The sequence below is a fragment of the Opisthocomus hoazin genome, chromosome 3 (assembly GCF_030867145.1).
Source record: "Opisthocomus hoazin isolate bOpiHoa1 chromosome 3, bOpiHoa1.hap1, whole genome shotgun sequence".
Lineage (NCBI taxonomy): Eukaryota > Metazoa > Chordata > Aves > Opisthocomiformes > Opisthocomidae > Opisthocomus > Opisthocomus hoazin.
Genome location: NC_134416.1, coordinates 60050627 through 60074803, shown reverse-complemented (window position 1 = coordinate 60074803; position 24177 = coordinate 60050627). Strand labels below are relative to the sequence as shown.

At 46.2% G+C, this 24177-nt stretch overlaps 1 protein-coding gene across 1 annotated transcript in view; it reads left to right on the top strand.

Annotated features, from left to right (window-relative positions):
• The window catches only part of APCDD1 (APC down-regulated 1), a 30859-nt gene extending 13429 nt beyond the window's left edge, over nt 1–17430 (top strand). The window contains exons 4-5 of the mRNA XM_075416480.1: nt 11774–12095; nt 14097–17430. Coding sequence (XP_075272595.1) covers nt 11774–12095; nt 14097–14548 — 774 coding nt within the window. The 3' untranslated portion in view covers nt 14549–17430. The remainder of the gene's footprint in view (nt 1–11773; nt 12096–14096) is intronic.
• The last annotated feature ends 6747 nt before the right edge of the window (nt 17431–24177 follow it).

Here is a 24177-nt window from a genome sequence, read left to right as displayed (position 1 = left end):
TCCTGACTTGCAGGCCACTGCTCCCCTCCCAGTTTCGCCAGTTATGGCTTCTGGAGAGACGCGGTACCTCTGTTGCTGCTCCAGCCCCTGCCTGCAAGGCCTGCGTGGCTCCCACGAAGTATATAACAGCACGTGGATTGCTGGGACACCAGTCTCAGCTGGAGCCTTCGACAGCAAAAGGCGCATAGGTTTAACACAAGTTTACAGTCTGCAACAGCACAGCTTCTCTTCGTGTTTTTTAGGAGGTTCCTCTTGCGCAAAGTTGATGTGAGTTTTCTTTTTCCTCAAGAGAAGCTGGGCCTGCTGATACTCAGCTTTCAGCATGATCCAAATAACAGTGCCCCTAGAAAGAATGAACCTTTGCCTCAGCTGCCATGAAAAACTTCTGGGTGTTGGTTTGTACCTAACCGTGAAGTTCACTATACCAACAGGTTTGCAACCCAGCCATCTGACCTAGTGTTTGCCAAATGTAGGAAGAATAGAAACAGAGACGCTTTTTTTTTTTTTTTGAAGTCCAGGCAAACTTGCCGCTGAAAGGTTATAACCCTTCTTCTTTGAACTCTTTTCCTTTTCTAATTGTTGCTCCACTGGGACCCAGCTGAAAATGAGTTTAAATGCTAAATTGAGTTTAAAACTACAAGTCACAGACTTCTCTGGAAACCGGACACCATGAATAAATAGAAACATTAAATCAACTTGTTTTTTTAAGGTTTCTACAGTCGTACCGGGAGGTTGGCGAGGCCAGGAAATTGCTTCTGAAGTGAATCAGGTGTATTGTGTGGAATCTTTCATTTAAGGCTTTTTTCATTTCCTTTTTATTTATTTTTATTTTCAACTTATAAAGGCCTGCTTAAAATAAGTTAAGAGGATTCACATTTTGAGTTAAATTTATAGGTAAGCCTCTATATAGAAGAAAGTTCCACCCAGCTCAAGAGTTTACACAGCCTGTAAGTTGGATGTGGTAGCCACATTCATTACTTATGTGGTTGAAATGAATGGTAATTAAAAGCAAATGATTGCTGGATATGTTAGGAATGCCAAAGCCACATGATCAGGACTTTAAACAAATAGAATTGGACCTTCTCCAGATTCCTGCAGCGATTTCACCACAGGATGGTAAATCAAAAGGGCTGTCCAAAAACCAGACAGCTTTATGCTGAGCTACAAATCTGAATAAATTCACAGATTACCGTATCTCAAGTGTTCATATAAAATCAGGGAGCTTTTAAAAATATATATGTCATCTCTTAAGGCTTTACGAATTCTCTTAGATAAGAGCATACCTTAAACAAATTCCTGCTGTAAAATACGTGGAAGTTCCTGAGTGCAGCTGATGAATAGGTCACTCTATAGATTTACCTTAGTGTTCCTCTAGCCTTGTTCAAGATGTCAGTTAAGACTTGCTGATGAACAGGGCTGAACATCTTTGACATCTCTTGATGTTGCGAGTTTATCAAGGAATTCAAGCTATTGCACATGCCGCTTCTTCAGCCAACATGAGAGCACACGGGTGGAAAGGCCAGAACGGGGGAACTGCTTGGCCATCATCGCACCTATTATGCAAAATATTCCCAATTAGGACAACGCCAAGGAGCCTGGCTGATCGGTCATAAACTCCTACCTTATTTATGAACACATACAGGGACTTGCAGTGTGAAGAAAGGCTTGAATGCAGATATTTGTTCACCGTGTGGAAGGACAGAAGATGTGTTCAGACACATCTGCTCTAAAATGGCAGGAAATGTGTATAACGGCAATACTGGGACACTTATTTTGCATCTAATTGCCTCAACAATAGTGCTTTGTAAACAAAGAACTCCTTATGCTATTTTATCATCTGACAGAGTAACGGGGAAGATCAGAGCAGGGCTGTGATCATCCATCATTCTAGTTAGATCGTTATTTAGGAATAAGGCTGGAGTGGTCTGGAACGAGCCTAAAACGTGCTAGGATAACCTTCTTTCTGCCTTTGCCATGCTCAAACATTTGCTGGCCACACACTTTCAGTAAGACATTTCCCTTGAAAAGGCAATTCCAATGGATGGATCCTCTATTACAAGTTTATTTGCCACTGGGAGGTGACTTTCAGCAGCACCTGGCATTTGCATTTAATACAGATCTAATTTATGGGGACTGATGCTTGGGTTTTCCTTTAGCCAGGCGGTGAAAGAACAAAGTGCACAAAGTTTTCTGTGCTTTTCAAAATTTGAGTCTTCGTCTCTTTGAAACTCAGTGACTTCATCTGTAGGGGAATGCTATGTACTTGAGGAGCTCCCAGGGAAAGGCAAGCATAAGTTAATAAATAGATGTTAAACATGTGGATCACCTCAGAGAAATATGCAAAACATTATCTCAACCAAAAAGAGTAATTTCAGAGGACAAAACTCCTTTGTTTGCCAGAGTAGTGCCACTAAACTTCTAGATTAAGCCAACACTTGAAGGATTTCTTTTGTTCATTATTATTTGCAAAAGGCTCTTGGTTAGGGAAATTGAGGGGAGCGAAAGAAGAACAGCCAGAAGAATGTTCAGATAGGTTAATTCCAGGTTTGTGAGCCATAACAGTGCGTGTGATGCCCTGCAGAGAAACGAGAAGCCAACAGGTTCTGGCTGAGGCTGGTCCTTGCCACGCTCAGCAGCGCCGTTGGCCGCGGCCTTGCAGAGGAGCGCTCCTTCGAAGGCACCGCTCTGCGCGTACTGCCGACGCCAGCGTTGGTGCTGGGCAAGGGCTGAAGTGAAAGGTCGCTTTTCACTCTGTGCATGAACCTTCAGAAGTTAAGCGTCGCTTTTAAAACCTTGCTCATCTTTGTTGACTTAAACTATCGCTGTTCTGCAACTGCGGTAAAAGCCTGCCCCGGCACAAATACAGTACCAGGGATCAAAATTAACTCTTCAGTTTAGCAAAATAAAACACGGGCCTTCAGATCAACTCAACATATGTATCTAAACTACTAACACCTTCCTTGTTGTTGGCATCTAAACACAGTTGCTTCATCTGTTGTAAGAGAGGAGGGAGGACTCACTGGTAATGTTGCTACATGGTTCAGAGGGCTATAAAGTTTGCTTTTTAAAGGCCTAATAAACACATAAGGCAGCTTTATTTTGAAATACTCTGTTCCTGAAGATGGACATTCAAGCTGTCCCTTTGGGTTTTCCAGGAATTTTTTTGTTGATGCTTCCCAAAATATTCATGTCACCATAAATTAGTATTATTTTAATGGAATAGATGACATGCAAACACATTCATGTGAGAGAAGGGCCAGTTTTGTCTTTGTTCTTGTCTTTTGCCCAGGCTAAAGTAGTTTATATCAGAAAAGAACAACCAGAAGACTTTTGCATTTCAAGTCGGTTGTGTTTATTTCAGTTTTACGCAGGGTTGTGCAACAGAATTAACATCATAGATCAGACAGTTGTGTAATGGTAGCGCCTTCGGATTCGTTCACTATCTTTCCCTTCATGGGAGCAGTTAATAAAAACTGTTCCTCAATATCTTAAAATATATGGTACACATTTGCAGATAAATCTGCACCCTCCTTCCTGCTTGCAGCTCCTCTGTTCCCCACCAAAAGAAATCCCAAACTGACAACCCTGCAAAGGAGTTACTGCTCTCTCCAGCATTTCACTTGCTTCAAGATTTTTAATTAAAGTTTTAAATCTCGGTTATTCTTCATTCCCTTTGGCAGGCTGAATTATAACTGTGTCAGCCGTGCTTGTCAACTCCCCAGAGCCAGCCTGATGCACATTAGCCAACTCAGCTTCATATGAGGTCATGGAAAGCCTGCAAATTATCACTTTTGTGTTGGAGAGAGATTGCAGCCGTTTGTTAAAGCGTTGTCTTGGTCTGCAGTTATCTAGAGTGGTTCAAGAGCAGACCTTGATACTATACTAAGCACTAAGCAATTCATAAAAGTGTCCTCTGTGTGGACTCGTCTCCTTGGCAATGTGAGGCAAAGCCATGCAACTTTTTTGTTGAGTTGGAAGCATCTCCTTGAACTGACGTTCTCCCAAGGGTCTCCATTTGTACTCATCCTGGGAGCACTCAGTTACTAACACTAAAAACTGGCACCTGGTTTTCTTGGGTGGTGTGGTTTAAAGCATTCTGACCAGGCATGCCTCGGTCCAGTCCCATCTAGCCCTGCCCGTGATGCACGGTGTTCAGCTGGCTATGAGCAATCCTTGCTAAGCGTGTCTTTTCTTTCCCCTCTTCTTCAGTCCTTTCCCTCATGGTATTACAAGCATTCACACGGCAGGAGTTTCCTACCCCAGCTTTTGTGACTGTTGGACTCCGCAAGATCCCAGGCCACCAGTTCAGCGCTTGAGGAAGCCTGGCACTGGGTTCCTCCCTGCCCACCTCCCTGCAACGAGGCTATGCTGGGTGCTAGCCCTTGCTGTTGCAGTACCATACAGATGCAACCTGTCCTCCTTTTTCAACGATGAACAAGACCTGCTTCTTGCTGTGCAGCGGTAACCAGCCACCAGCAGACCTGGGGGCTCAGACAGCAGAAGTAGGGCCTTGTAGAAATATTATTAATGTCAGTACATGACAGGATATTGCTACAGAAATTCAAAATAAGTGACTTCAATGTGGTATTACTGTAACTGGGGGGGCGGGTAATGGCAGCAGCCCTTAAGGAGAGCCCGGGCCCAGCTGGCAATGGTGTGGGGGACAGAGAGGGAAGGGTGTACTTAGAGTAGCCACAGTGAGTATCTGGGTTTGAGTAAAAGGTGAAAGTTGAAAGGCCTGAGCCCCAAGGGAGGCATTACAGAAAGAAGGTAAGGGTTTGGGGTTGGGTTTTGGTTTGACACGGGCATTGGTGGGGGGGAAGGGGAGAGCGAGGAGGAGTCCAAGGGCAGCACAGCCGACTGCGAAGAGCATGCGCTTTTCCATCTGGCTGAGGCAGAGCTGGTACTTGAATCTCTTAACCAGGTTAAGGTGTAGGAAGGATGTACACTGTGCAGCGGCTCCAGATAAAAAGAGAAGGAGGGGTGATTTCCCAAATTACTTGGTGAAGCTGCTGTATAATTTCATGCAAGTTTAAAGACCTTGTAGGTGTAAAACAAACTGCTGCTGAGAAAACTAGTTGGGTTCACAGCTTCTCAGAATTGTTCACTGCTTTCCTTTAGCCTGGGTCAGCTCCGAACAGCAGCAGACCCCCGTCTGCCCCAGCACCAAGCCTGCTATAACAGGAGCTGCCATGTTTTTGGATGGTTAAGGAGCTTACTACACATCACTAACTTTTGTCTTCTTAATGTGTCTGGTCCAGTATAATACCAACTATTTGCAATGATAAAAGATGACAGAGAGAGCCTGTCAGAAAATGCACAAAACTCTCCATTAAAAATACAAAAAAATCCCCTAAAAATGTGTTTCTCATTTTTTGAAGAGAAACATTTGCTTTTCAGAGAAAAATCGAACATCAGAAAACAAAATTTTGCTTTGTATCTCTCTTCCTCCAGACTGCATGTACTCAATGAGATATTTTCCCATGTCCTTTTTAAAACAACAATCTAATGAAAACTACTGCATTAATTTCTCAGTCTGTTCTAAGAATGCACTGCATCTCTCAGACTCTAAGTAATGTGAGCAATGAATCTTCCCTTAAAAGCAGTAAGTTATAGTTGAGATAATGTTAATTTTCCATTATGTAAATAGCCAAATATTAGAATAGTGAACTGTTGCAATTGTACAAGAGAAGGACTGAGTTACAATTTGAGCTGTTTCAGACAAATAGTGGTTTAAAATTTTCAGAGTGAGATATAGACACATTTTCAGGATATAAAGAATAAATAGATAGGGCAAAGAGCAAATATGTTTGAATAAGGTGTTTAGCTGAAAATAATGATATTTTCAGCCTCCTCTTTACTATTACTGCTTGTTTGTTTTGCCCCTAAATACAACTTGCAGTATGTCCTGCAGGTTCCCTCCTTGATACAAGGCATTGATTTCAGCTTCTGCTTGAACCAGAAGTAAAGGGCAGATTTTCTGCACGTTTTGAAAAGGGTTTGTTTGGTCCATAGATGTCTTATTCTGTAACAGTAGCATTGAAATACAAAGGTGTTCAAAGAAAACTAGAACACCTTCCAAAAAGATCTTTCCACATGTTATTCAAAGCTCATTTTGCCATTGCTCGGAGAGCATCCCAGTTGCGTGATAATTTTTCGGCCTGGGCCATAAAAAACACTATGAATTGATTAGAGGCAAATTAGTCCTAGGCAGCCATAGAATCCCATAGAACTTAAGAGAAAATTAAACAATGCTGAGAGGGTTTATGTTTCTGACTATCCACAGCAATTGGGAAAAAGATCAAGGAACCTCATCCTTGTTTGCTTTTTTGATTAGAAATCTCCCTGCTTGGCTTCCAGAGCTCTCTGGCCTTGTTACCACTTCAGCCGAGGGAGCAGGAGGGAGGGATAAGGAAAAATGTTGATGGAAATTTTCAGATCACAAACTATTTTCTCCCTGACTACAAGAACTGAGTTTCCAGCCAGACATTCAGGTTTATTTCAGCCCACATGGCCTCATGGATTAATTCAAAATTGGCTTTAAAGAAGCACCCAGAAGGGCAAGGAGTTGGGGCACCCTCAATGTGTCGTTGTGGAGCTACAAGGAGGCACCCTTCATGGCGAGGGGTCTTCCAGTTGTTGGGCAGCAGCCATTTCAGGGGCCAGTCCTTTTAGCAAAACCTCACTGTTATAAGAAGTATTGCACTGTACACCTAAGATAATCAAAGCATGGAACAGATGTTCATCCTGTCCATGGCTCATGTTATTGCCTTTTAGTTTATGTCATGCCCAAATAAGCTTTTTATTAGAGAGTACTTCATCATGTTTGGACTCAGATGTCCTCTGCCTCTGTTCCCTATTTTCTTTGAACGTCTGTTTTTAGAAAATAATCTTTCCCTGAGACACATGGAGTGATTTGCAAAACCTCAGCTAGTGTAATTACGAGCCAAGAGCAGCCGACCTGAAAAAGCAACAGTGAAAAATACAGTCAACTGTTAAGCAAAAATTGCTCCATAATTAAGTCCTAGTGCCTCACAACAAAACTAGATCTTTCTCTCATCCATTACTTGGACAAAAATCACACTGAGGGAGTTTACATGTGGCATATTCTTCCACTAAGTAGTTCATAACTCTGTGATAGATAGTATCACAGCAAAAAAACCACATCTGTGTAAGCTTAGATTCAGGCAGTGGTTTCGGAGAAGCGATGCGTTCAGGGTACGGCCGTAGGAGATGCCTGAGCGAGCCTGCGAAAGGGATACTGCTCCTTCCCTCCTCACCGCCCCAACCTCCCCCTGTCCCACTCCCTTTTGGTTGCAAAAAGTTCCCGGTCACCCCAGCCCCTTCACCTGGGCACACATCAGTAGCAGAAGGCAGGCAGGCTGGGCACGTCTCAGCAGCACAACGGGCCAGGCCTTCCGAGCCGGGGCAGAGCCTTCGGATTAGAAGGGCTGCACAGAGCTACAGCAGTTCAGGACTGCGGAGGTCGAAGGGCCAGATGAGCTACAGACAAGTGTTTATACTGCTAAACTTCACTTCGATTTCTGTGAGTTAACTTGGACTTTCCGTGAGTCTGCCCACTCGCAGTGTAATGACAGCCAACGTAGTCACACCGCACAAGTTTTGCAAGCTTTGAGAAGCAACTCCTCCTTATGCCGCAGGACATGAACCCACCCCAGATAAGAAGAAAGAGGCTGCTCATTGTTATGTATTTTTTTTCCACTATGGAGCTCTGTGAACCTTTTTCTGTCTGCTGGCTACAGCCAAGCAACCGCAGGTCTGACCAGTCTGCACCTTCTACACTCCCAGTATGATGAACAGGACATCAAACAATGCTAATACTCCCTGCTCAGCATCAGAGCCTTCACTTGTAATACCCGTGGTTTTTAATGTTGTAGAGGAGAGAAGAAACCTAGAATGACTGCTAGAAAAATGGCAAAAAGAACATTTATACTTTATAGTCCTTCCTGGTTTTAAAAAAAAAAACCAACATTGCTGCAAATAGGACTGATTCCAGATCTCCTTCTTGTCCCTTCACTAGATCTGAGAAACAACAGAGGAATCCCACAAACAGCCAAGGGTGACCAGGAAGACTGGGTATTTGGTTTTCTTCAGATTTTGAACAAGGGCAACAGAAACAAGGCCAAGGTTGGATGGGGCTTTGAGCAGCCTGGTCTAGTGGAAGGAGTCCCGTTCCATGACAGGGCGGTTGGAACGAGATGGTCTATAAGTTCCCTTCCAACCCAAACCATTCTATGATTCTATGATTCTGTGAAACCACTGGTTCCCAGGTTAAATCACCTTGGCTCACAAACTGATTGTGGAGGACAGGCTCCTGAGATGGAAATGTGAATATAAACCAAACCACCATACTGCTCTGTCAGGGTCTTCTCTATGAGATGATAAGAGCTTTCAACTTACTTCAATAGAGAAGGCAGAAACGGTCTCCTACTATTGACCAATTCAGCTTATATAAGCTATGTTTAGTTTTATAACACTGTCTTTTCCTTGCTTTCTTGCTTCACTTTATGGGAGGGGGGCAATCAGAGCAATAGTTACTGTCATCAGTGCAGTTTGTTAGCCCTTAAAGTGCTAGGGAGCAGCGAGGCCAGTCTGCCCCATGGCGGGACAGCCACGCTGGAGTAACAAGTGCTCAATAGACACCGGCATCTTCCACTGAGCAACCCCTCAGCCTGGGTTGCTGCAGGTGTCTGTGCAAGGCAGCGGCAGCACCTTTTGGAGGTTGATCTCCAAGAAGAAAAAGCGTTATTTCTATTACACTTCAAAAAAGTGTGTTTCATTGGTGCTTTGGCTGGCAGTGAACGGAATCGCACACCTCACCCAACAGTTTTCTTGCAGCACCAGCAGTGCTGCCCCGCACGGGGCGGATGCTTGGCTGCTGGCATCCCCGCTCACTGCTGGAGCTCAAGGGAAATGGGGTGGCTCTGCCGCTGCCCAAGATGTGCCAAGGCAGTCAGTCTCCACCTTTCACCAGCACCAACTCATTTTCTAGTCATTTATAAGCCATCTGCCTCCCAGAAATCTTGAGCCACAAACCGCCCAGTAAACCAGACCGCTTTCTGGAGAAAAAGACTGACACCTTCTGAAGAGAGCTAGAGATTCAACAGACAGGTTTCATAAGTCCCAGACAAGCTTGCAGATGAAGCCTGGTGAGATTTTACTGTAGGCAAGAGGAAGGTGGACACAGGACTTCTGTCCGATTGTATTTGAAGGTTTGTTCCAGAAATAGAGCTACACTTTTTTTTTTTTTAAATATAACACTTATTTTATTTTTATTATTTTATTTTTAATCACATGCAGGCCCTGAAAAGTCTGCTTTCTGACAGCTCAGTGTCTTTATTTAGCCTCCTACCAGTCCTGTCCCAAACAGACCTGTAATTGTCTGTGTTGCTTTGAAATGAGGTGAAGTCACACGGGAAGATCACAAGAGAAATCTAGAGCAAAACAGGAAACTTAATTGGATCTTGGTTCTTCCTCTCTTGGCCATCAGAAAATCCAAACTAAAACTTGTAATCTCAGAAAACAGTGCAGATTCACAGTCCTTATGCATTATCTCTGCTTTCAGGGTTCAGGAGAGCCAGATGTTTTGCACCAGCCTCTGCTGTCAGTTACTATGGCACAAATATGTGCTAACTTCACCAGTTGCAGTTAAATTACTCAATTAAATGTCATTTGTATTTTCACTAAGATACTAACAGCCCTTGCACCTGCTTGCAGAATTTAGCTGAAAAATGTACCTTAAAATTAATTGACAAGCTGCACAGTGGGGAAGAATTGCATCCACTTTAATACCATGCTGGCATATGGTTCCCAGAAGACCATGTGTTTTGGGGTGGAAAGACTATTTGGAGGTCACCAAGTCCGACCTCCTGATCAAAGCGGGGCTGTTGGCCCACACTGATTCGGATCAACCTGAGCTACACCATTTATAGTTATTATGCACACAGACCATTATCCCACATCCCAGGGATGTAGAACAGCAGACTTTCCATTGATTTCACTGACTCTTGGTGTCTGTCTGGTCTGGGGCAGGGAGGCAAACATAAACCCTATTTAATATGTATGAAAGGGATACATTGCCTGAGTTGTGCGTTGACTCTGAAGCCACCTGAGGTCATATTATGAGACAAACTCAGGGCACTAGTGAAGGCTGTGTAAACATCACCCCTGAAGTGTGCTGTGAGCTGAAGGCAGTGGGTGGAGAAATACTGGCTCCATAGCAGCTCACATGGAGTTTAAAGTATGAGCGATGAATGTGAATATTCACATTATGGAGAGAGCTCAGAAAAGAGGGCTGGAAAAGGGCGCAAAGGAAAAGTATTTGCATAAATCTGTCTGCCTGATGGCTGCGTGGGGAGCTTCGGCTCTTGATTCTGTGCAATCTGAATTGCACTTCGGGAAGAGACCTCGCAGCTTGGACAAAGTGGATGTGAGTAACCTCCCAGTGCATCCCCCTCCCTCCAGGAAGGATTGAATGTCCTTGAAAGATGAAGGTGCAAGCTGTCTGTGTGGTCTTTGCCTTTCACTCTGAGTGTAAGCCTGCTTACAGCTCAGAGCGCAGCCCCTCCACCCATCACCAACCGACTGGAGAGCCCGAGATGTAAACCAACAGCACATCGCCAACCCGAAATGGGTACCAGGAAAACAGAAAGCCCTGCTTTTATCTTGCGGGGTGGCATTTATTCTTCTTGATCTAATTATGTGTCATAAATGAAGTGAGCTAAAAAATTAGTTTTGTAATCCCTTATTGGTCCATAAAATTTACTTCAAGGTTTAGCAGAGCAGAGAAAAATGCTAATGCTGCTGTCTCTCTTACCATTGAAATAGTGCAAAACACAGTCTGAAAAGAGAATAGCTAGGCCAAACGCTTTTGCCAGCAAGAAAAAGCCTTGCAGGAGTGGAAACAGTGAGCCTTAGGAACAATGTACAACTGTCTGTAGTTGTATTTTCTGATGTCAGGAGGTGGAAGCCTCAGTACAAAACTCCCTCCCCTGCTGCCACGGAGTTGGAGCCTGTAGGCCCCTTGTAAATCACCGCCAGCGGTCATGGATGGGGCAGGGGGTACCCGGGTGCTTGGGGCTGGTGCCTGGCCCCCAGCAGTGAGCTGCCGAGGACCGCGGCGGGCACCACATACCCCACTCCCTCTGGAGAGGCCCAGAAAGCTTTGATCCTGTCCGGCGGCAGCTGGCCCTGTCATACGCTTCACAAGCTGGCGTTAGGGCTCAGAAAAGCTGAAAAAGTTTAAAATTGCTGGTTACTCTTCTCCCAGGCTGCTACCCAACTGCAAAATGTACTTAGGACACCTGCATCCGTCTACGGTACCCAAAGTTAACAACTAAAAGGAAGACAGATGCAAAATAAGAGCTCATCAAATGTACTCGTTTCTATCACGAGAGTTGCCCTACTGTAGTAAATTATCATCTGCCAGCTTCTTGTATTATTTGAAGGATAAAGTCAGCCTTCTCTAGATCCAATAAAAAGCTGAACTGAAGTGTTAGTTTCAGATAAATGCAGAATTAATCTCCTAACTCTGCTCCTGCTGTACAGTCTTATGCATACAAAACCAAATGGCGCCGTGTTTCAGGTGCTTTGAAGAGTGAGAATCTGCAGGAGAACATTAAAAAGGTAAGAAATAGCGATGTATTCCTTAAAATGTTGAGCTGGTGTCACTTCAACATGAAACAGGTGGCCTGATTCATTGCCCTCTATCATGGCTAATGCCTAACGAGGATTTCTCTCTGCTTCCTTTCAGAACCACGACCACACGTGCATTGCGTGCAGAATCATCTACCGGTCGGACGAGCACCATCCTCCCATCCTACCCCCCAAGGCAGATCTGACTATAGGGCTACACGGAGAGTGGGTCAGCCAGCGCTGCGAGGTGCGACCGGAGGTCCTCTTCCTCACTCGGCACTTCATCTTCCATGACAACAACAACACCTGGGAAGGTCACTACTACCACTACTCCGACCCCATCTGCAAGAACCCCACCTTCACTATCTACGCCAAGGGACGCTACAGCCGAGGAGTGCACTCGTCCAAAGTGATGGGCGGCACGGAGTTTGTGTTCAAAGGTAGAGTGGCTCGCTGCGTTGGGGGTGGGGGTGGTCACGTAGTTACGGACCAGAGCAGAGTTCGCTCACACCAATTTGGCTGCTGATGATTTCATTCTGTCATTTTCAGGAGTTAGTCATTTCTTGAGAAGTTCTCAGGCGCTGCCTTGAATGCTCAGCCAAACTGTACAGCTGCGCGGTATTTTGCACCACTGAAGCAATACTCATTTGAGGCAGAGATCTTTAAGTAGAGCACAAGAAAATAAGATTTCGCATTACTAAATCTTGGAGTCCCGTGGCCAGACTTCAAGCATCTAAGCAAAGTGTCTGAGATTAGATCTGTGTCCTAGGGCTGCTTCAGTAGAGAGAAGAAAGCACCTTCAGAAGGCATTTCAGGTCGTATGTGGTATAAATCATTTTCTAGTGAAGACAGATTCAGCAGCAGAATAAGTCTTTTCATCAGCTTCCAAGGGGCCCCAGAGCAAGGAACGATGTCCCGAAAGACAGCTCTGATTAATCCCACCACAGTGACGACTAGATGTGTCTAACCAAAACCCCTCGGGTACTTTGGGAAGCAGCGCTCGGTGGTGACGCAAACAACCCCATAGCACCCTGCTTAGAAAGAGCTCAGTGGCTTCAGCCACTCACATGAGCAAACATCTCCAAAACACGATGTCCCGCCCTGGTGCCAGCCCCAGTGGAGCCTCTGGAAGCCCCAGGCACTCTGTGAGCTCCTCTCCTCCTTATTGCAGTTACCGTGTGAGAAACATGTACCTTCTTGCATGACTCCAGTTTAGGAAATCTTCTAACTGTAAGAAATGGTTTACTAATCTGTGATCTTCACAGGAGGCGGGAGATACCCTTGCCTGTCAGAGCTTTTGCTCTTTACTGCTGCACGGAGCATGTCCCAGCTCAGGTCCTGGGGTGAAATACAATTTTTGCTTGAATTTCTGGTTTATGGTATGCCAACTTATCTCACTATGAGGTCACTAATTTGATTTTGGTAAAACTTTTCAGTTCACTTTCTACAGATGATCAAAAGGTCACTAGCTAGGACAAAAAATGTGCCCTTGAGTGGAGTATCTGTTTATAAAACCTCAGAATAAAACTCCCAACATGTCTTGCTATAAAAAGACATATATACTGTTCATGACCCACAAGAGAATTTTGAGATTTTGGTGTGTTGGGAGGCATGAGGGCTGGTTATTTGCTTCTGTTTTGGTCAGCATTGATCCATTCAAACCTGCTTTTCTTGATATACACTGTCAAAAGCTCACCAGGAATAGTCTCTATTCAGGTTCCACGGGCTCATTCAGTTTCATTTTTTCATTATTTGCTTTTCCCAACTTTAACCATGGCTGAAAAATAAAACTTTATGTGCCTTAAGCTCCTTTGAAATACAGGCAACTTGGAACTGGAAAAGCTGCAGCACTTCTGCATTCGACACAGCAAGCTGCAGCCACTGTTGAGATATGAGAAAAAGCATCTCTCTGTGGTTCAGAAATACTTCATAATTCATACAAAAAGGGGCAGGTAATATAGGAAGATAGTGCAGCTGTGGTATTTTCCAAAATTTACAATTGGAACTAATTATTTCATAAGCTTTACAGGACAATGTGTTAAAAAATACATTATAAACAGCCCTACTTGTGGATGGTAATAAAACCTAAGTAAAGCTTTATTGTTTCCTCTTTTAGCTATCTCCTAATATAACCAGGCTTTATCTGTAAAGGGTCGTCTGGTATTTATTAAAAGCTCTGCTTAATCTCTGACTGAGATACGTCGCTATCAGGTTTTCTTGAAGCGAGTTTGTGTGCGTGTGCGTTCTGTGCGAGAAGCAATTACGTCAAGGACGTAAAATGATGCTGGTGGGTTCGCTGGCCACACCTGCAACATAAACAATTGGTTTCAGAATAAACAAAGAGAGACAATTCTGATTTCACGGGTACACCCCAATCCGCACATGGTCTTTGCTTTTGCTTCCATCCCTCTGCTGATGGCTCCTCTCTTCCTCTCTCGCAGTGAACCACATGAAGGTCACTCCCATGGATATATCCACAGCCTCTCTGCTCAACGTCTTCAACGGGAACGAGTGCGGAGCACAGGGGTCCTGGCAAGTTGGGGTTCAGCAAGACGTCACCCACACAAACGGCTGCATCGCGCTCGGCATCCGCTTACCTCACACCGAGTACGAAATCTTCAAAATGGAGCAGGACGCCCGGGGCAGGTACTTGCTGTACAATGGCCAGAGACCGAGCGACGGGTCCAGCCCTGACCGACCGGAGAAGAGAGCCACTTCCTACCAGATGCCTTTGATTCAGTGCGCTTCATCAGTACCCAGATCTGAAGAGTCACCAGAGGAGAATAAAATAAGGCTGTATAGCAGCAGGGCACCAGAAAAATATCCCAGCGCCCCAGCTCTTGCTTTGGTGTTGTTTATTTGTACTGTGTCATATTGGGACATTCTCAGCTAGAAGTGAAAAAAACTTATTTTTCATGACTACAAAGCCAGGATTCCACCAGACTGGGGGTTGTTTTTCTTCCAAAAGAAAGGGACATTTATTTTCTTGATGCACTTGAATGCCTGAGAACTGTTGTTCTTTTCCTTTCTTCCCCCCTCCTCCTCGAATCCCGAACGGCACTCGTTTGATGTTTGTGCTTTGAACTTCATCCAGTCTGATCCCTGGCCTGACATGACTGCACAAAAGTAATTGCACTTTAGGACTGCAGACTTCTGGGGGGAGGGAGGAGGTCTCCTTTTATTTTTTTAGGGTTTTTTAGCTGCTGGGGTGAACATTATGATCCTGCTTCAGTCATCTCTGCCATCTTACCATTGTGGTACTCTTCTCCGCAACACTGGGTTTCTCATCAGAATTTAGCTCTGGGGAAGGGCTCGGTGTCGCACCAGTACTGCGATAGCAGCTTCCCCCTCTGACTTCACAGCTCTGATGTAGATACATATATAAGGAGGAAATCCATAAAGATTTGTCTTGTCATTATCTCACAGCTCCTAACACAAAAAGAAACAGCAGATCAACAGCCCTCCATTCAGATAACGCTAAACGGTCGATACCTCTAATTAAAAAAAAATCCAAGTAATTTAAGCCATTTTTACAATCATTAAGTTGTAAAAATAATTAGTCGTTTAATACTTTCTCGTTCAATTTCCTTAGCTACGTAATTGCTTCAAGGCCTCCCTTCGTATCTAGCGAATAGTTGCAACCAAGCCCCCTTAAAGCCGGACAGAGCAGCATTTTCTGTCGATGCACACAACACAGGTAAGCTGCCGCTACAAGGCTGCAGGGACGGCTCCTGTTTCGCTGGTCCTGAGGCCTTACGTACGCCACGTGCCTTGGATTTTGTGTCAGCCGGGTGGACAAAGTAAAGAAGCAAGTGCTGTCTCACATGTTCTGCAGCCCTATTTAGCGGCGTATTTTGAGTGAGGTGATCTCATGCAGGAACAAGTAAAGGGTTTCAGCAGCAAGCACACCGCGGCCCCCGGCAGATCAAGAAAGCAGGCAGAAACCTGCATCCACCTGAGAGAGAGAGAGACGGGACCAGTTGTACCAGAGGGAGGAGCAAGAGCTGCACAAATGCAGCTGCCCCCCTCCCTTTTCTCCTTGGGAGGGAGGCATCAAGAGCAGCTTTAACTAGAGGGTCAAGGAGACACGATGCCTCTGAAAGGGAAGCTAGGAACCAGGAACGAGTTTGATTTTCTCTTGCTAGACTTGAGTTTTATCTCCAACAGAGTTACTGAGCTACTACAAGACAGTTAAGTCCTTTCAAATACTAGCTTTGTTTCCGACTTCTGTTCAAGAGACAGTGGCATGAGTGAATTTCTCTTAGTCTTTATTTATGAGGATGGATATGGTGTGGTGTTCCTCAGATCACGAGACAAGCTTCTTCCACCACCATCGGCCATTTCCACTTTAGGCTGTCTCATCTCTGGAAAAAATGTCAATGGCTAGGAGTTATCAGACCCGGTTCCTTCCCCATGCAAGTGCCACGCGCAGCTCGGTCCTAGCTGAAATCTGCACATGCTTGTGATGCAGGATTGAAGCTGAGAGCAAAGGAACTGCTCCACACCACGATGTTCTGCACTCATCAGGGCAATGATCTACAGTTTATCAGTGCTTTGTGGCTCTTCTGTAAATTGCTCAATGTCAGAAATACTACAACAGTTTCACAAGAAAGACCTGTCTAATTCTTCACTCTAAAAAACACATTCATGTCTCAGCTGGGTTTTCAATCACAGACTTCCCATGATCTAGGTTTTCCAAGGCTTACCATTAACACTAATTGCAAACGTGAGACAATGTACAAATTGTACAAGAACTGCATTTTTTTTCTCCTGTCATCTAGAGATACAGTTAAAAATGAAATACTTGAAAAAGGCCTTCATAAAGGGCCAGAAATCTGATTTGGGGCTTCTCTAGTTTATTTGTAGTGTTGACCAGAAACGTAATTTTATGATCTGGGTTCTTAGCATATGCTGCACCAGCTTCCCTCCTTGTGCCTATACATTCTTGCTTTATTTTTCTGTTAGCCAATAGAAGCCAGTTTGGTCAAAGATATAATTAAGTCTTCGGAGTGCATAGCTTATTTGCCAATGCATGTTCTGTACAAGACTTCTCCTAGGTTACAGGCACAGAACTAGGAGCTAAGCTTCCCTGATCTTTTGGTTTCATCACGCACTACATTAACTGCTACACAGCACCATACACATTTGTGATGAAATATATTCCACTCACTTTATTTCTCCAGCTTGAACTCATGTGCTGGCAGCCCTGGCTGCTAAGGAAGTTAAGCCACAAGTGGTTTAGCAGTGGAAGACCTGCGAACCGAGTGATTCGTCCCATACCGAAATGCAGAAGCTTTAAGAAGTGAAACAATCAATGTTGGTATCTTCAATAACTGCCAGTGTTGCCAAGACAGGTGAAAGTTTCTCCCTCAGTAATATCCTACTCAAGGAGCCACCTGGCAGAAGAAATGGTAACATAAAGAAGTCCTTGGGCAAATTGGTTTAATAGGTTCTATTTAAGAAAAAGGACAAAAGGGATCAGAAAAATCAAAACAAGTGTTCTTACTCCGTTTCTATGCCGTTTACATATTGTGCCTGCTGCCCTGGGGTAGAATGTCATTTTTATGAACAAAAGTCCATATTTTAAGATATAATGTCTGTCTTGCTTGGAGTGTGCTTGCTTGAAGTGCAGGTTTTTAAAAAAGAAATCTTTTTATTTTTGTAAAGTTATAGAAGATATTTTTCTTCTCAACTATGTTCCAGATTAAACTGCCAGGGAAGTTTAAGCACTTGTTAAACTATTGATTGAAATAAAAAAGCCTAACTGAAAAATTACAGATTTTTTTGCCTCTTGCACGTGTTAGCTTTCCGTTCTGTTGACTTCCCACCTGTAAAAAAAGATGTCTCAGAAAGGGATAACCAAAAATTCCTCTGTTGAATAACTTGTGCACAGAAAAGCTCATTTAACAAAGAAAACATTTTTGCTTGAGAACACATCACTAGAAACAACAGCTCTGATGGATACAGCTGAGATGATTTGGGTTTCACAGCACATAGAATCATAGAATCGTAGAATGGTTTGGGTTGGAAGGGACCTTAAAGATCATCTGGTTCCAACCCCCCTGCCATGAGCAGGGACATCTTCTACTAGACCAGGTTGCTCAGGTTCATCTTCAGGTTCTCTGAATACAAAGGGGGCTGGAAGTGCCCAGCAAGTAACGACGCTGTTGGCTTGCAAGGAGGGTACGGTCGGAGCAGCTGTGTCAGGACAAAGGGTGTAGTTCAACAGAAACCAAGTATTTTTCATAAGTGAGCTGTAAGCAAACGAAATAGCATTTTACTCTGTGCTATTCCACCTCACTTGCTCTGAAGGCTACAACCTGCGGGGGGGGGGGGGGGGGGCTGGAGAGCAGGGAGGAATTAGAAAACACACTTTTCTTAAAGAGGAAGAAAAACCTCAAATTAACTGAGAACTGAAAGAAAGATGCAGGATAAAAAAAGCATCTTTCCTCAGTGCTCTGCATTTTCACTCCTGCCTCCCTTGCACAGGCAAAGAAGAGATGAAATGCAGTCAGTGAGATTTCCACCACCACCACCATCAAAAGCTTTGGAGTTGACCAGTTTCCGAGTTTTCAGAAGTGACTCAGGAGATCCCTGAAAGATGAGCCTGATTTTCAGGAAGCCTGCCCTAATTACAAGGCACTCTGAACGCAGCAGCCACAGCCTGTGAAGAAGTGGCCTCCCTCCCTTCCACACAAAGCGCTGGGTACGGATGAATTCAGACATAAACAGATTCCACGTAGTGTAACTCACTCGCTCCTGACACAACGGGGAAGGCTAGGTAATAAAAAACAGCACGATGTGTTCTGAATTTTATGGTTTCAGTAATTTTCCATTATTTTCCCCTCTTACTACAAGTATCGGCAAAGAATTTTTTCCTTCTAGAAGTTTCCTTCTTCTTCAGTGCAACCATGGTTGATTTTTGCAAATTGCTGTTTGCCGCCAGCAATAAATAATAATAAGGAAATAAAATTTCCACTCCACCGCTGGCTCAGGCAGAAACAAATACGGTGGTGAGGAATCAAACCACAAGTGCCCTCAATAGCTACGGAAACAGCGCCGTTGGCCTGAGCAGTCACTGATCGAGCACCTTCTCCCCACCCCTTCTTCAGAAGCCTGCTCCAGGGCGTCGGACCGGTGCGTCCAACAGATTCAAGCTGTGGTGCTGCCAGGCCCCGAGGACAGTCATGAAATTCCTGTGTGTCTTCCAGTAATGGGAACTGCCCATGGTGGCCACCTCAAAGCGGGCAGACATGATTTGAGGAAGAACTTCCCTCTGAGGGTGACGGAGCACTGGAACAGGCTGCCCAGGGAGGATGTGGAGTCTCCCTCTCTGGAGATATTCAAGACCCGCCTGGACAAGGTCCTGTGCAGCCTGCTGTAGGTGACCCTGCTTCGGCAGGGGGGTTGGACCAGATGACCCACAGAGGGCCCTTCCAACCCCGACCATGCTGCAATTCCCAACAGCCTTTTCCCACGGGAACTACATTGGTTGTTTCCAAGGCGGTCTCCTGGAACACGAAAAAGCAAGCTGCGCAGGACAGTGCTGTCTTCAAACAGAGAAACAGAAAAACACTGGGGGAAAAAGCCTGGTCTTGGAGTTGTCAGGAATTAGATCTCCTGGATTAACGCTGCTGAACTCTGCCATTCCACCCACGGAAAAAGCCCACGTGCCTTCATCCAGAGGACAGACACTCGACAGACAGGCGCATGCCTTCCGAATTTCTGTAAGTGCCCAGCTCAGTGTTCTCTCGGCACCCAACAGCGGCCTGAAGCCCCCCCAAGGACCATTAAAACAACGCATCCACATCAGCTTTGGTAACCGCCCTGCAAGGCGCCGCGGGAAACCACCGCGCGTCTCCCAGCAAAGGCAACGAGTGGCTTCAGGGCTATAGACGAGAGGCAGGCGAAGCTCCGCCGCGACGGTGAGCGGCACGTCCGAGCTCCGCGGCGGGCCGGCAGCGGCACAGCGCGGCGCGGCCCCGGGCGGGCGGCTCAGCGCGGCCCCGGGAGCGGCCCTGCGCGGCCCCGGGGCGGGCAGACGTCGCCACCTGGCGGCCACGCCGTGCCGAGCGCGAGTTCTGGGGGCAGCTCTCCCCCCCCACCCCCCGCCAACCCCTCCGGTACCGGGGTTAGGGGAGCGGGGAGAGCGAAGCCAGCCCAGCTTGAAGGGTTCAGCGCAGGCGTCAGCAGAGCTCCCGCCACACGGAGTGCGGCCGTGCTGTCCCTCGGTCTGACCGCAGCGATCAACTGAGACCGCTTGAGAGAGGGGGGGAGTAACGATGGAGCAGGGGAGGGCCGGCAAGGTAAGAGGGGACACCGTCATCTCTCACGACATTCAGAAAGGATCATCAGCGCCTGGGGAACTGGGCAAGTTAACAGGAATCACAGAATGGTTTGGGTTGGAAGGGACCTTACAGATCATCTGGTTCCAACCCACCTGCCATGGGCAGGGACACCTTCCACCGGACCAGGTTGCTCAGAGCTCCATCCAACCTGGCCTTGAACACTGCCAGAGAGGGGGCAGACACAGCTTCTCTGGGCAGCCTGTGCCAGGGCCTCACCACCCTCATGGTGAAGAATTTCTTCCTAATATCTAATCTAAATCTGCCTTCTTTCAGTTTAGAGCCATTCACCTTTGTCCTATCACTACACACCCTTGTGAAAAGTCCCTCTCCATCCTTCCTGTAGGCCCCTTCAGGTACTGAAAGGCTGCTATAAGGTCACCCTGAAGCCTGCTCTTCTCCAGGCTGAACAGCCCCAACTCCCTCAGCCTGTCCTCACAGGAGAGGTGCTCCAGCCCTCGGATCATCCCTGTGGCCCTCCTCTGGACCCACTCCATGTGCTTCTTGTGCTGGGGGCTCCAGAGCTGGATGCAGGACTCCAGGTGGGGTCTCACCAGAGCAGAGGGGCAAAATCCCCTCCCTCGACCTGCTGGTCACGCTTCTCTTGATGCAGCCCAGGATACGGTTGGTGAGGAAACATGTACTGGCCCTGAAGCCAGTTTCTCTACTGCGCCCCTGGTTTTAGCATACAGAAAATAAAACATACACACTTTTTTCAGAGTTATTTCATAAGTTTTCCCTGAGGATCAGACTAACGCTACAATTTCATTCCTCTCTCCTCACCAGAGGAGCACACCATTCGCAGGAGTGGCGGCAGTAAAATGAGTCACAGGGACTACGCTCTGCAGAAATGTGAGGTTACGCTTTCAGGAGTGAAGAAACGCTGAAATGAAGCTCTGCCCATGCCCAGTGCCGCACCATCAGGGCAAAACTCTCTGAACCTGCACAGCACACGCTACCGGAATCTCTTCTCCGCACTCCGTACGGGATGCTGGGGAAATTCTGTGAATTTCTGTGAAATCACATTCTGTGATTCTGAAATCACTGCATCATCTAAGCTGTAACAACTGCTTCTGCAGAGTTTTCTTTAAATCAATACTACAAGGAAAATATTACCAAAATGTAAAATTTGCATTGCTTCAACATATTCCCATCTGTCCAAAAATGTATATATAAATGGCAACTGGAAAACATAATGATACATACAGACACAGATCATATGCAAGTACTTTGTTCATGGAATTACCAAAATTTTTAATTAGTATCACACATTCACTAACACTGTTCTAAGAGCTACATAAACTCTCAGATACACTACATATGCAGAAAAACACGACTACCTTTTGACAAGCAGTCTAATTTTAAATCTCAGACTATTATTGGCTCACCCTATTGTAAGAGCAAGTGCTTTGGCTTCCATGATTCCAACCAGAACTAGGAGATAACTATCAAGTCCAGCTACACAAAAGGTAGCATAAAGCCATCAGGCATGAGACTGGGAACGGTTTCCTACAAAAATATCTTCACTTCTTAAATCTAAAAACGCTTTTGCACTGACAGCTGGTATCTTTGCACTTCATGAAAGAAGTAGCAAATGCTTCTGGATGTTGGAAATTCACCTCGTGTCAGCATCCTCCCGCTAAAGCCTCCCGTTTCTCTTTGAAGGTCTCCAATACTCGCAGAGGCTCAGAGTGCGTTTGGGAGAGGGTTTTGGACAAGACAGCTCCGTTTGGCAAGAATGAAGGAAGTGTTTCTGCACTCAGTCACCCTGCAAATTAGCAATTTCAAAGTAGCTCAAGAATCAGGAACAGTTAAATGAGGAAAATGGACTAGGAGAGGCAACTGAGGCAGTCAGAGACATATGATACAACATGAGGTCCTACAGTAACCCAGCGCACCGCAACCACCAGCTTGTGTGCAGGCATCCTAGAAAGATTTCTGTACACAATCAGGTGCAAATACGAATGCAGCCAGCCACATGTAACAGTTTTGCATAACCCTGTTATTATGCCTGCCCACAGGGGAATTATTGTTTGTGTGGTTCACCTAACGAGCCACGCTGCAGGCACAGAGTGCTGGAAGACTTGGGCCGTGGGTTGCTCTCTCAGAGCACGAGCCAAGGAGATGAGGCGGCCCCTGTCCGTATGCCGCTGGTCACGTTGCTGAAAATGTTAGCATTTGATTAGCTGCTTCGTTTCTACATTTAGTTCCACAAATGCAACTTCTACATAGCTCTAGAAGTGAACTCAAAACGACAACTGGCTTATTTTTTTAAATTACTGGTCTAAGAGAAGCTTCGAGGTCAGTTACAGCTCCTCTGAAGATCAGATTCCTTCTCCCACCCATGTGCAATCATTAAATCATTAGTACTTCCGAAGAGCCTGAGCAGGGCAGGCTGGAGAAGCGAGGATGCACATATGCAGGGTTATACTTTCTCCCAGCTCCTCGCATTTCTCACCCCATTATTTAGCCTTCTCTTGCATCACCTCCTTCCTGTCCCCAGGCAAATCAAGCTCCTGTCCCACCCCACACGCCCTCCATGAGCTTACTCCGGCGTCAGCTCTGCATTTTGCCCCCACCGTACCTGCTAACCTGCTCCCTGGAAACATGCTCATCTCTCCCACACCACTGACAAGGGCCGGGGCGTTTGATCCGTGCCCGTGCTGGCAGCGAGTGCGACAAGCGGGCAGGCACGAACTGGTCAAACAGCAGTAGGCAGGGCAGGTATCTCTCCCGGTCACTATGCAGGCTTCCTCTGGATGGGAGCACCCATCTAAAAGTCTTTCATCTCAGCTCTAATTTTCCTGTAAGTGGAGGCAGTTGGTATCTGTGAAACATCAATCTCTCTATCACAGAATCACAGCATGGTAGGGATTGGAAGGGACCTCTGTGGGTCATCTAGTCCAACCCCCCTGCCGAAGCAGGGCCACCTAGAGCAGGCTGCACAGGACCTTATCCAGGCGGCTCTTGAATATCTCCAGAGAAGACGACTCCACAACCTCCCTGGCCAGCCTGTTCCAGTGCTCCGTCACCCTCAGAGGGAATAAGTTCTTCCTCATGTTCAGACGAAACTTCCTCTGCTTCAGTTTGTGCCCATTGCCCCTTGTCCTGTCACTGGGCACCACTGAAAAGAGTTTGGCCCCATCCTCCTGACACCCACCCTTCAGATATTTGTAAGCATTTATGAGGTCCCCTCACAGCCTTCTCTTCTTCAGCCTGAACAAGCCCAGCTCCCTCAGTCTCTCCTCATAGGAGAGATGCTCCAGTCCCCTCACCATCGTCGTAGCCCTCCGCTGGACACTCTCCAGTAGCTCCTCATCTTTCTTGAACTGGGGAGCCCAGAACTGGGCAGAGTACTCCAGATGGGGCCTCACCAGGGCAGAGTAGAGGGGAAGGAGAATCTCCCTCGACCTGCTGGCCACACTCCTCCTAATGCATCCCAGGATCCCATTAGCTTTCTCGGCAGCCAGGGCACACTGCTGGCTCATGGTCAACCTGTCGTCCACCAGGACACCCAGGTCCCTCTCTGCAGAGCTGCTCTCCAGCAGGTTATTATGCAAGCCTGTACGGATGCATGAGGTTGTTCCTCCCCAGATGCAGGACCCTGCACTTGCCCTTATTGAACCTCATCATGTTCCTCTCTGCCCAACTTTCCAGCCTGTCCAGGTCACGCTGAATGGCAGCACAGCCTTCTGGTGTATCTGCCACTCCTCCCAGTTTGGTGTCACCAGCAAATTTACTGAGGGTACATTCTAACTCTTCATCCAGGTCGTTGATGAAGAAGTTAAACAAAACTGGGCCCAGTACTGACCCCCAGGAGACACCACTAGTTACTGGCCTCCAACTAGACTCAGCGCCGCTGATGACAACCCTCTGAGTTCTGCCATTCAGCCAGTTCTCAATCCACTTCACCGACCACTCATCCAGCCCACACTTCCCGAGCTTCCCTAGGAGGATATGATGGGAGACTGTGTCGAAAGCCTTGCTGAAGTCTAGGTATACAACATCCACGGCTCTCCCCAGCCAGTCATGCCATCATAGAAAGCTATCAGATTGGTCAGGCATGATTTCCCCTCAGTGAATCCATGCTGACTACTCCTGATAACCTCCTTTTCTTCCACTTGCTTGATGATGAGCTCCAGGATAAGCTGCTCCATCACCTTTCCTGGGATGGAGG